At 32.4% G+C, this 12,677-nt stretch overlaps 1 protein-coding gene across 1 annotated transcript; it reads right to left on the reverse strand.

Annotated features, from left to right (window-relative positions):
* Positions 1-985: 985 nt before the first annotated feature.
* Positions 986-3,935, reverse strand: LOC122596371 (high mobility group B protein 13-like). The gene is made up of 7 exons (XM_043768938.1): positions 3,478-3,935; positions 2,735-2,857; positions 2,339-2,616; positions 2,121-2,226; positions 1,772-2,008; positions 1,578-1,681; positions 986-1,458 (listed from the first exon to the last, which is right to left on the reverse strand). The coding sequence occupies exons 1-7, from the start codon at positions 3,898-3,900 to the stop codon at positions 1,254-1,256; spliced, it is 1,476 nt and encodes a 491-aa protein (XP_043624873.1). The 5' UTR covers positions 3,901-3,935; the 3' UTR covers positions 986-1,253.
* Between the last annotated feature and the right edge of the window lie 8,742 nt (positions 3,936-12,677).

Consider the following 12,677-nt stretch of genomic DNA (forward strand, 5'->3'; position numbering starts at 1 on the left):
GTGTAATATAATCTGCGGCAACATGTTTAAGCTTAATGAATCATTGTCCACGACGTTACTATAAAAGCTCCGCGGCAACACGCAGGTGTGTATTTCTAGCATGGGTCTAAAATGAAACTTACAAATGTTTTATCTATTACATAACATTACGAAAAGTATATTGTTAATTGAATTATTAATTACAGTATGTAGCAATATTAGTATCGTCATTTAGAAGGTTTTGTGGATTTGAAAACACTTTTGATTTAGTCTTTTGACGCGTTTCGTATTCAGCTTAGTTTCAAAAGTTCAATATTCGAGTATACTGAGATTATTATATGAAGCATGATATCAGTAATTTCAGTCCACGGTAAAAAAAAAAAAAATGTTACTTTTATTTGAACTATTATTATTAGCTCAATAGTGACCACTTCTGCTAATTAAAAGATGCATATGTTCAGATGCAACCAAAAACATCCTATTAAGTTCTCTCAAAAAGATTAACGAGAAATAGAACATTTAGAGTCTCCACTTATGAAATGATCTAATATTAGGCGAAATAGGTTGGTTTTAATATGTATGGGTCAAAATGTCAAAGGTCAATCCCAGGCACCATGACGCAAAAGGTGGGGTTTCAGTTTAGTTTTGTGCGGAACTAGATATTAATGGTCAACACAAAAGGTACCTTTAATGGGCTGCTCGTGACTTAGGAACTAAACAAATTCGTTAATGGATGGCTAGCGCAGCCTGCTGCCCTGCTCTATCCTTGAGAATGTTGAGTTATTCACTTTTGTTAAGATTGACATGAACAACCGAGAACTCGATGTCTTCCCCTCTCGACCACCACACCTTTCTACTATGTTGTTATCGTTGTGCATTAATAATACTTATCAACAATGTTTTTTTAACGTTATGTTTCTATGAAGAGATGGTTGTTATAGCGGCTGTCTCCATTGTGGGTGCTTTTTCATTTTACCCCTAACATTTGTTCATTAACAACTGTAACTTCAAACATAAAAACTAATCTTTGATAAAAACCAAATTGGGGATAAATTTGGTACAAGTAAAACCAAAATGTCCGTAATAGAATTTGGTTGTGTTTGGCCACGTCTACACAAACAAATCTGACATTGAACAACTGGTAAACCACTCGACAACAGACATCTTTGTCAAGGATCTTCGGTTCAAGTTGCTGCGGTAATATGTAATGATGAATGAAAAGACGCAATTGTTATTCAACAGAACCAGTTGAACATCATAGAAGATCATCAACGCTAGTTATCATTAGGGATCTCTGCAGCATTCTTGTTATACTCTGCAATTTCCTTCTTGTAAATTTCCATAGCTTCTGCAGCCTCACTGTTCCATTTCTGTTTCTGTTCTTCACTTAAATCTTTCCACTTCACCGAAATGAGAGCAGTGAGTTGGGCATTGCTGATTCCTGGCTTCTCTTTCGACAGATCCTTCCTTGTCTCTTTGCTGGTAAATCCAAACACATGATTATCAATGAATATGCTAAAGAACTTTATAAGAGCTAAATCTTGAAATGGGCAACTGTTTGAGCCATCATATCTTGAAATGGATATCAAAGAAGCTACCTGAACAGGAGAAATGAAGATGGAGGGCGCTTGGGCTTGCTAGGATCATCGATTCTCTTGTTTTTCTTCTCTTCCTTCTTTTTGTTCTTCTTATCTTTTGTCTTCTACAAAAATAACAAGAAAATCTCGATTAAGTGACATCTTAAAAGCCATTAAGAGAACCAAACAATAACATCTAAAATAAGGACGCTAACCTTAATGATGGTTTCGGTTTTCTCTTTTTTTCTAAGCAACTGTAAAGCTTCCTGCTTTAAAACTTTCAAAAGCTCATCTTCTTCCTTCTTGGCTATTTCAGCTTCCTCTTCTTTATTCTGCTTGTAAACTTCCATTTCTTGTGTATATTTTACATTATTCGCCTTTGCTATTTTTTCATAGTGAGATTTTTGCTCCTCTGTCATGTTCTTCCATTCTTCTCCTGTTATCTTAGCAATCTGCCAACACCAAATATTAATTACCTCCACAATACTCTTAATTTCCACCACATATATTTGATATGTAAAGGACACAAGTTGTGACTAATTTGATCCTCCAAATATTAATTACCTCCACAACACTCTTATTTTCAGCAATCAAAGCAGCGCGCCTCTCCTTTATAAACAAGAAATACGCAGACTCTGGACGTTTTGGCTTCAATGGATCTTTCTCCTTCCTGTATGCAGAAAAATTCATCAACTTACAAACAAAAATGACTCATAACCAAACCACAAAGTGTATCACATTCACATATTTAAGATTAAGATCGAAGTAAATAGGATAACTACTTGTTCTTCTTGTTATCTCCCTCATTCTCAGCTTCTTGTTTAAACTGCATATATTGCTCAAGCAACTCCATAGCTGTTTTCTGCTTCTGTTCTTCATTCAAGAGCTTCATAGCTTCATTTTCTCTCTTTTCGTTGTCCACAATTTTCGAATACACCACCTTCTCAATCTGATATTTCTCCTCATAAGGCTTTTTCTCTTCAGGCGTTACCATCTTCCATTTCCCACCCAAAATGCTTGCTATTTCACTGAACTCTGCATCTGGGTTTTCGTTCTTCACCTACAAAAGATCATTAAAGTTTTCACAATGTCATCAAGTTTCTCACATGTTTCATAACCATAGATTTGCCACACACAAAAAAAAAACCCAAAATACTAGAGAAAAGTTTGCTGCTTGCCTCAGTCCAATGCTCCTTGCACCACATAATGTAAGGAGTTGCTGGCTTTTTAGTATCTTGGCCACCCTTCTTCTTCTTGGTCACTTGATCTTTGTCTTTCACAGATTGCAAAAGGGGCAGTGTCTGCAATAGATAGAAAACAGATGATCGATTTCATAGTTTTTAAGTTTCCCAATTCAAGAACCAATCATCAAGCCCAACAAAGATTTTAAGCACCCCAACATTACACTTCAAGATACATAACGCAGTCCCGAAAAACAAGAACATTGCATATAAATCGCTATACAGACCAGATTATTACTACCCTCATATAAGATGCAACCGAAAATTTAAAGAACCCTATCTACGCAATGGTAGCGATAATGGGTCGAGTATCTATATAAACACCCTAGCTTATAAATCAAGAACTTTCATTATTGACAATCAAGAATTTCAAGAGCAAGAATCGAAACACAAGAAATGTTTCTGACAGGTAATTAAAACCCTAATTATAAATTGTCCTATAATTCCCAATTTAAGATACAAACCCTAATTATAAATTATCCAATAATTCCCAATTTAAGATACAAACCCTAATTATAAATTATCCAATAATTCCCAATTTAAGTTACAAACCCTAATTTAATTGAAACCCAAAACCAAGAACCAAGATTCTGTCAGTTCCCTTATATCAAAAGATTATATAAAAAGCATGCATTTTTATAAATCTGGAAAGATTATATAAAAAAGGGTTAGTGATATACCACAGTGGGTTTGAATTCTTTCATTTTCTGCAACTTTTTAAGCTCCAATTTAACCTTTTTTTGTTCTTCGTTACAAGACTCGAGTTCTTGTTCCTTCAATTTCAACATCTCTTCAACCTGTTGTTTCTCGAGTGTCATCTTTTCAAGTTTCACTTGCATTTCTTGAAATTCTTTTTCGAATGTGACTTCCGGTTGTATTGGCTTTTTTGATTTTGATGATTTCTTGGTTTTTAGAGATTTGTTTTGTGAAAGGGGATCCACGTTTTCTTTACCTGCAGAGTTCTGCAGTATCAATGATGGCTGAGAGATCGATCCTGTGACGATATTGGATTCATTTTGTGAAAGGGTTAGTGGGTTCAGTGGCTTTCGGGTTTTCTTCTTTGTCGGAACGTGGATCTGTTCAGCGGTTGCAATATCGGCCATTTTTTGTTTGTGATTTTCAGATGTAAAAAGACGGATATTTTGCAGATTCAAATAGTATGATAGTTGATACAGGGTTTTATAATATGGAGCCTTTCTAACGGTCATGTTTGTGAATTCAAAAAAATTTGAAATATTTATTTTACCGCTTAGACTAAATTAAGGTTATATTTGGTATTGTATTCACTATTTACAATATAAAAATCAGAGTATATTAGATGTTAGGCGAAACTTGTGCGTTGCACCGTTCTATTTACTTTTTTACGTAATTCATCGTAAATGACAACAATAAAAAAAATGTTATAACGAAACGTGAATAGTTATATATAATAAAATAGATGTTAATAAGAATTAAACAATAAAATAGAATTAGTCATAAAAATGTTCACAAAATGAAGGTACAAAATGAAATACATTCCATCGTTGAACTTCAAAGAAACAACATCAAAGTCAAATCGTTGATATTCTTTTTCAACCCGAGGAAATATAAGCCATTTGATTACAATCAAAACACTTCATTTTAACAGCAATAAAGCCGACAATAATCGCACCATTGACAAAAATGGCAAAATGGATGGATAAGTCATGTTGGGCTAACCCTCAAGAACTCCTTATATGATTTTACTTTATATAACTATTTGGTTAAAAATGATACTTTAATTTAGAGAAATTATCACAAATCGTCTATGTGGTTTGCTCGATTCGCATTTTCATCCCTGTACTTTTTTTTTTTATCATTAGGCATCCCTAGGCTTTTTATTTTCATTACCAGTCGTCCCTCAGACAAACGTCCGTCACTTTTTATCCATTAATGCCTTCACGTGCTTGCCACGTGAGGGTAAAATCGTCCATTTCAACAAAAAAAAATAAACCACAGGGACTAATTTTCTCCTTCCTCATAAATTACATTAGATTTTAGTGAATTTGTAAATACATAAACATAACTGTAAATCTATATCTATGTCCCTGTATACATATTTTTGTGTAAAAATAATCATACATTTTCATACCTTCACATCTTCAGAATTTCTTCCCAAAAGACATTCATACACATATATATGTTTACATTTGTTATTACTCCCCAAAGTAATCACTCAACAAATAAGATCATTCCTAAATTTCAATTTTTCCAACAAAAAATCTAATCAACAAAACAATAATTATTTATATATATATATATATATATATATACACGATCTATCTAAATGAAATCTCATGAAATAAAGAAAATCTCGTGAAAACCCACCATGGTTGGTCGACGGTAGCACCAAATCTGGGTTATGCTTCCGAATGAAAACAAAAAAGATTGAATCTTTGATGTGGGTTTCCATCCTCAATATTAAAACTTGTATTAAACATGAGGGAAAGAAAAGAATAAAGATGAACAAGAGGGAAACGGATGGTGGTGGTGATGGTTAGCCGACGACGGTGGTTATGGTGATGGCAACGGTGGCTTGTGGTGGCAGGGGATAGGCCTACGGCGATGATAGAGGTGGCATTTACTGGGCCTGTGGTGGTGGCAGTGGTGGATTGTGGTGGTGAAGGTTGGGAATTGTGATGGTAAGTTTAATTATGTGAGGGATTCATAGGTCAGTAGCAATAAACAAAGTTAATTATGTGGAAGCACTGCAAAAGGGTATAGTCTTGGAGTGAATTTAACAATCTAACACCTTTTGCTTTGAAGTCTCGTTGTATATAGCTTACAAATTGTACATGTATCTGGTAAAGGATTGGTTGTTATTGGTTTTTTTTTTTTTTTTTTAACATTTGTTATTGTTTTTATTGTCGAGGGAATCTGTGTTTTATTTTCTTGTCATGTTAAAGATGAGGTTGATGATGATGTTGATTGAGAGTCCCCACCATAAATAGTCCTTGTGGTTTGTTTTTAATGAATATGGACGATTTTACCCTCACGTGTCAAGCACGTGAGGGCATTAATGGATAAGAAGTGACGGACGTTTGTATGAGGGACGACTAGCAATAAAAATGAAAAGCCCAGGGATGCCTAATGATAAATAAAAAAGTACAGGGATAAAAATGCGAATTGAGCAAACGACAGGGACGATTTGTGATAATTTCTCTTTAATTTATTTGACAATCTAATTTTTCAAATAAATATACCTAGAAGGAACTATGCATTGAAAAACTAACTTTTTAGTCATTTGACGATCCCTATTAATCTATCGAGTATTATATTCGACTCATGAGATCAACGAAAACCGGATCCACCAAATCAACATGTCTAGGCACTCTGTTGATGAGTTTGAAAAAATGTACCAAATATAACTTGCGTATAGTGTTAACAATTAATAGGTCGTAGTGGAATTGAGAAGGTTATCTTACGGTACATAATTTGTGATACGCTCTTCCAGAGTGTTGAAATGTGTGATTTCAAAGTCATGATATTTTTCTAATGTTTTTGGTAATTTTGTTTAACTTTTTTTTTTTATGAACTTATTACTTACTACATTTGATTATATGAATAGTACTAAATTAAATTCGTGTACATTAGAGAGAAATAATTTAAAAGTTCTTTCAAGATGACCACGTTGTTTTAACTCTTAACAAAACATAAATAAATTTATATTCATCTCATAAATTTTCGTGTTTTGGGTACCTTCTTTCTCAGTTTGATGCTATGCAGTTTGATAAACATCATAAACTGTCAACAACAAATTGGGAAAATTGGGAAAAATTAACTGTTACTTTCTTCAAAATGGTAAACAAAACTCTCAAATAAAACCGTGTATCGAAGTGATTAACCCCACTGTAAACCTCAACGGACTAGCTGCCCCTGTTGACCCTTAAAGCAATGATGATGTCACAAAATTCTCTGAAATCTGAAACCCACTCATATTCCCACCATTATCAATCTTTATAACTCCATCGCCCAAACGCACATACATTCACGACGATACCCCCTACCATTATCCATCACTATACCCACAATCAGAACAAACCCAAGTTGTCTTATTTTACTTTTCTTCTTAAATATCTAAATTAAGAAGAAAAGTACCTAAGTTGTATAATTATATATATGTGACTCGACTCGTAAGAGTCAAAACATTTTTTATACTACATAATATTGTATAACTATATATATGTGATGTATTTATAAACAAAATAATTTGATAACGTTGATGATGTCATAATTAATTTAAATATATTAGTATTTATATTGGTATTAGTAGAAAAAGCTCCCATTAATTTATATTATTTTTGCTTTTATCAACAATTTACACTTTTTATCCATAGTTTATAATTACATTTTGTAGCCAGCAACTTGAGAATTTTTTAATATTTTTTATCATTTTAAAAATTAATATATATTTTAACGTATTATTTAAGACATTTTTTATTTCAAATTATCCAACTTATATGTTAACTAATATTTTCAATAAGTATATGAATCATAAATATTATTTTAATACATTTATTTTAACATACTTTATGTATATAAAATATTAAAATCTAATAAGTGTTTTAACATACTTTACATAATTCAATCATCTTTTTAAAATAAAAGTTCTTTTTTAAATTTTATTAACTGATAATTCATTAATTAATATTAATTTTTGTTTATTTATATCTCAAACTCTGTCTTTAACATTTAGTTTTTATATTTTAAGTTTAAAAGTTCATTTTTTAAGCAAATTGATAAATTGTTTTGAAATAAGAATTAAATGGTACAATGATCATATAAATTGTTAGTAACAATTTTATCAAAAGTTGGTTGTACTTACAATGTCCGGATTTTAAGTACGAAAAATTATACGTTGTGATATTTTGAATCAAAGTGAAAAGTACCTTTAGGTAATGATAAGCAACAACTGTTATATCAAAAAATATAAACAAAGATTGTTTACAAAAGAATATTACAAAAGATGAAGTACAATTACCGCATTTAATGTTTAAAGTTATATTATTTTAATTTGATTTAATATTACTTACACTTTTTACATTTTAATCGACATATTTAATAACTAATCTTATTTTTAAAGTGTTATAAAATAACCCGTGTATTTGACACGGAGATAAATATAGTAGTATATTAAAAATTGAAGAAACGATTTAAAGTGAATGAGTAAAAGATATGCGAGGATTTGAAAAAAGTTTGACAAGAATTTGCTTACATAGAAAAATGCAAAGAATAACTTTGGTGATTACTGGAAAGGGCGGGGGAAAAGAGGTTTAATAGAAAATAACGTCGCTTAATATGCTAAGAATTTGTAAAAGAAAATAATAACTTTGAGTCAAGCGAAAATTTTAGTTTAAGTTTCAACCATATTGGAAAAACCGATTTAACTTTTAATATGTATTTAAAAAATTATACGAAAGTTAGAAGCAAATCTCTAATATAATACTACCATCATGTTGATTAATTCAATATTATTCATTGAAAAATAGTATACAAATGGATTAGGAAAAAAATTTAATTTCTTATTTTCGATTGATTTTTCCATGTTTATAAATTAAATTTATATTACATTTAAAATTATAATAACATGATTAATAAGATTGCTACATGAATCCAGGAATTAAATCTTTATCCACGTCATTTGGTATACACAAGTTGCCATTTGTGTGTGTACTGTGTAGTCTTTATTCTGAAACCCATCGAAGACATAATTAAAAGATATGTAGAGCTATAACTATATACATTATTGAATTGAAATTTTACCACAACTAAACTAATAGTCTAGTTGGAAATGACTCCACCTTTGGATCCGTAGGTCTCCATTTTGAACCCATCAGAGACATGATTTTTGATTTATGGTTTTCAAAACATGTTTCACATATCTAATGCCACGTCGAAGCTAATCACCCTTTTCATACTAAAGAAGAGATCTCAAGTGACATCACTTGTGTGTATTGTCAAGCAAATAAGCCTTCCACATTGAAATTTTGATGTCAAGTGATGTGTATTTTATGGTGTATTTAGTGTGGGGGGGAATTGTGGATCCACCACGCGCGGGTTCAATCCCGGTCGTTAGCCCAACAATAAATGGACCATTTGTTACGGAGACAGAAGACAAACCTAGAAAGCTTTTTTTCTGTAAGTCATCTCGCGGCTTCAAACGCATCCAAGCACTTGGTATCCGATTGAAAGAAATAGATTCGCGTCGCCTACTTGCTGAAAACACAAATGAAATGTCCGACCATGAATTATATGAGAAGTTTTTAAGACCTTTTTTAGTTCATAATGAATGAAATGAACCCCCGGATGAGGAGCAAAGCTCCCCTCCCTTTTAATAAACCATGGGGACCCCCTAGTAGTTTACCGGACAAATTGAGTTGTCGTCACGAGACCTTTCTTAGTGGAAGATCGGAATTCTCTTCATCACGAGACTCATCGGATCAGACACCCGAGAGACCCCCACAATTGAGTAAGTAAGAGGACAACAAGCAAAGAGTTGTGCTTTCATTTCTTTGTTGAGATTGAAATAAAGTTCTTTAAAAATGGGGTAGGTATAATGAACGCAGGCCAAGTCAAGAAAAGGACTTCCTTACTTTTAGTCTTAATTACTAGTAGTTTGAAGCGAAATCGATTTTTTTGGCACTCAGTTCCTTCGTCTTAAGTAAAGTTCAATTTACTTTTTTGATTCGGAACTCTTAGTCGAGTTGATGGTGAGATCTTTTTTTTGTTCAGGTTCAAGAGGAAGAAGAGAAGAGGAATCGCCGCCCAATGGTGCTTTTATGAAAGTACGGTCACCGGTGGCTAATACCTTCTCGACACTATCGAACCTGAAATGTGTATTTGGGCGGGGAATAAGGCAGGATTGAAATGGCGGACCTTTTGATTTTTGAAAGTGAGGAGAAAGATAAATAGAGGAAGAATGGAGAGAAGGCCAAATCATACTTATCAAATCTAAAATGTATTTTTTTTTCACAACTTCCTTTCATGTCTTCTTTTTTTCTTTGAATCTCCAATCCAACTTTTGAAAATGATTGTATATGTATGTATATATACATACATCTGTATATCCATATGTATACATACAGCTATAAATCAAACTTGTTCATTTTTGTCTTGGATGAAAGAACAAATCAAGGATATAGACATATGAAATTGCGAATTGGCTTCTAATGACGATAGAAGACCGATGATGATGCTGATAACCTAATTAGACTTCGAATATTGGATTGGAATTCATGTGTAAGTTTTGATATTTGTTGTTTTATGAATATTTATTTATTTATTTCATAATATATATTGTAGAATTGATGCATCTAAGGTGTTTGATAATATGTGTGAAAGAATTTTTTTTTTTTTTATCAATTTGATAGTATAGTTTGTGGTGTTAAAATGATCATAAGCTTTTATTTATTTAGTTGTCAAATCACTTCTCTAAAAATGTCATTTATATACAAAAATCATTTGATATTTTAAAGTTGGGCATTGCCAATGGTGAAAGCAAGTAAAAGAAGCAGAAAAGAAAAAAAATCATTTGATATTTTAAAGTTGCACTACTATGCTTAACTATTATTTTTTGTTTCTTTTGACTGCAGGTGAATGAAAGAGACATGCCAAGACTTTCTTTTACAAAGGAATGGAAAGATTGATAATAAAGTGTTCCCATGAATAAAAAGAGTAAGTCTTGACGGACATAGAGGTATGACTAGATTACTTGAATGAAAATTAAGTGGTTGCTCATGGTTTTTGTTGATTCAGCCTAATATATAGGTATATAAATATATGTTATGTATATATATGTAACTATATATATAGATACATATATGTTACATGTCTTTTTTAATGGCTTTAAACAGATTCAGCCTAATATGAGGGTGTTAATGCTTAAAATTGAAGAGGAGTTTTCGATTTTAGAGGCACAAACGACTTGTGCTGTTGAAGATTTGAAGTTTGCAGGTTCTTTCAATGTTTCTCCCTATGTTATAGAATTTTTCATTATGTGATCGAGCTCAAGTTTTGCATAGATGTGATGGTGAAGGGTATGTGGGTTTGTTTAGTGTGTTCATTGATAGTTGTATATGGTTTTTTCAATTTTATGCTATACATATTTATTTCAATTTTAGATTCAGCCTAATAAGTATTTAGCTAATTAGCTGAATATATTCTCTGTTATGGAGCATGTATGATACTATTCATCTTGAATGTAATAAACTGCTTGCTATTGAAGCTCTTGAATGTAATATCTCAACTGTTATTTCATCTTTAGCTTCTAATTTAAAAGCTTTTCATGTTTGAGTGCAGAGGGAAGCTTGGAATCTTGATTGTTGATTTGCCCATTTGTGAGTGTTTTTTGTTCAAGATGACGAACTTGAGGTATTTGAGATAATAAGACGGTATTGGAAGAATCTAATGCACTCCCAAAAATGAGGTACTTTCGGGTTTTTTTTTTTTGGTTTTATGAGGTACTATGGAAATTCAATTTCGTGATAACTATTAACAGTGTTTTTGTAGAGGGGCTTAACCCTTTTAGTGGTGGCGGTGGATTTAATCCTTTGGGTTAAAAGAATGGGTTGGGTAACTCTTCAAAATGACTCAAAAAGTTTGGTTAAAAGGCTTAAGCTAAATTTTCCGTTATTGGACGATAAGTTGTAGACTCAGACTTTAAGTGGTAGGTGGACTGGTGCCTTCACTGGACTTTACCTCAGCTATATCAGGAAAGTTTTTATGACCCGAATATAGTCATTGGGTAATAATTAGTTTTATACATCTAAATAAGGGTTTGGATGAAGATGATGGTGAAAAGGTAATATTTTGTCCTTGGTTATTGAAAATCTGTCCTAAACTCAATACAAAAAATTGAGGGTTGTTGTGAAGGGCCATGGAGGAGGTTGTGTATTGCCTACATTTTGGGTATGTCATTTACATTATCATTCAAATTAGTGTGAACGTGACTATTATATATTTTAGTGGATAACATGTGTTCAAACTTTTTTTCATAGAATAAATGCAGAGGACATGGTGAAGAGAAACAAGAAAGGGCAAGTTGGCGGCAAGGATGGCAAAGTTCAAATCCAAACCTCACTCACTCTTCAACCGTTAAGCCACTATAAATATACATGAACACAAAGAAGAAGCACATATCCACAGGTACATATTCGTTTCTTTCAGGTCAACAGACTAAGGAGTTTTGTTTTTATTGCTTTTTTGGACTAAATGAGATTAGCTTTTGATATCATGTGTGATTATTATAGGCATTGAAATTGGTGGTTAGTTTATATGAGGCGGTTGCTGATGAAAATGGCCGTCAAGGGATGAGATATCTAAGGCGAAGACCTCAACGTTACAAGCATGGATCATATTTTTTATTGGCGAGGTATATAAATAAGTTACAAAGTTCATGTTTGATGGTGTATACCCTTGTGTAATATGTATGATATTACACAATGCCAGAAGAGGTAATCGAGCAATTGGATTGCAAAACAATTGTTGCATCACCACTTGAGTATGATATAAAAAAGTGAGGAGGTGAAATCTGTCTTTGGAGAGTGGTGGGGAAGTATACATTTTTTGTTTTATATAGTAGTTATAAGAAAAATGACATTTATATCTTACACACCTTTTTTGTGTCGATCAACCTTAAGTTATATAACTCTATAGTTATTTGACTTTTTGTGACATTGGTGCACACCATGCACCTGATGCAGTTGTTGTGTGTAGAGAAGTCATTGAAGTTACAGGTGCTAAAAAATGACCAAATGTTGTTGCGCAAAATATGGCTGATACAAGTATTTCTCAAGAGGTTCAAGGGTTGAATGATGTTCCTTCAAATGATCAACCTCATAAGAGTGGCAAGGCAAAGCAGCAT

This window comes from Erigeron canadensis, chromosome 4, assembly GCF_010389155.1.
Source record: "Erigeron canadensis isolate Cc75 chromosome 4, C_canadensis_v1, whole genome shotgun sequence".
NCBI classification, from domain to species: Eukaryota; Viridiplantae; Streptophyta; class Magnoliopsida; order Asterales; family Asteraceae; genus Erigeron; species Erigeron canadensis.

Coding starts and splice junctions, on each gene's coding strand:
- LOC122596371 (XM_043768938.1), bottom strand. CDS start 3,900: ATGGCCGATATTGCAACCGCTGAACAGATCCACGTTCCGACAAAGAAG. Junction 2,009..2,120: donor AAAATAAGAGTGTTGTGGAG/GTAATTAATATT, acceptor TGGTGTTGGCAG/ATTGCTAAGATAACAGGAGA. Junction 1,459..1,577: donor TCTTCATTTCTCCTGTTCAG/GTAGCTTCTTTG, acceptor TGGATTTACCAG/CAAAGAGACAAGGAAGGATC.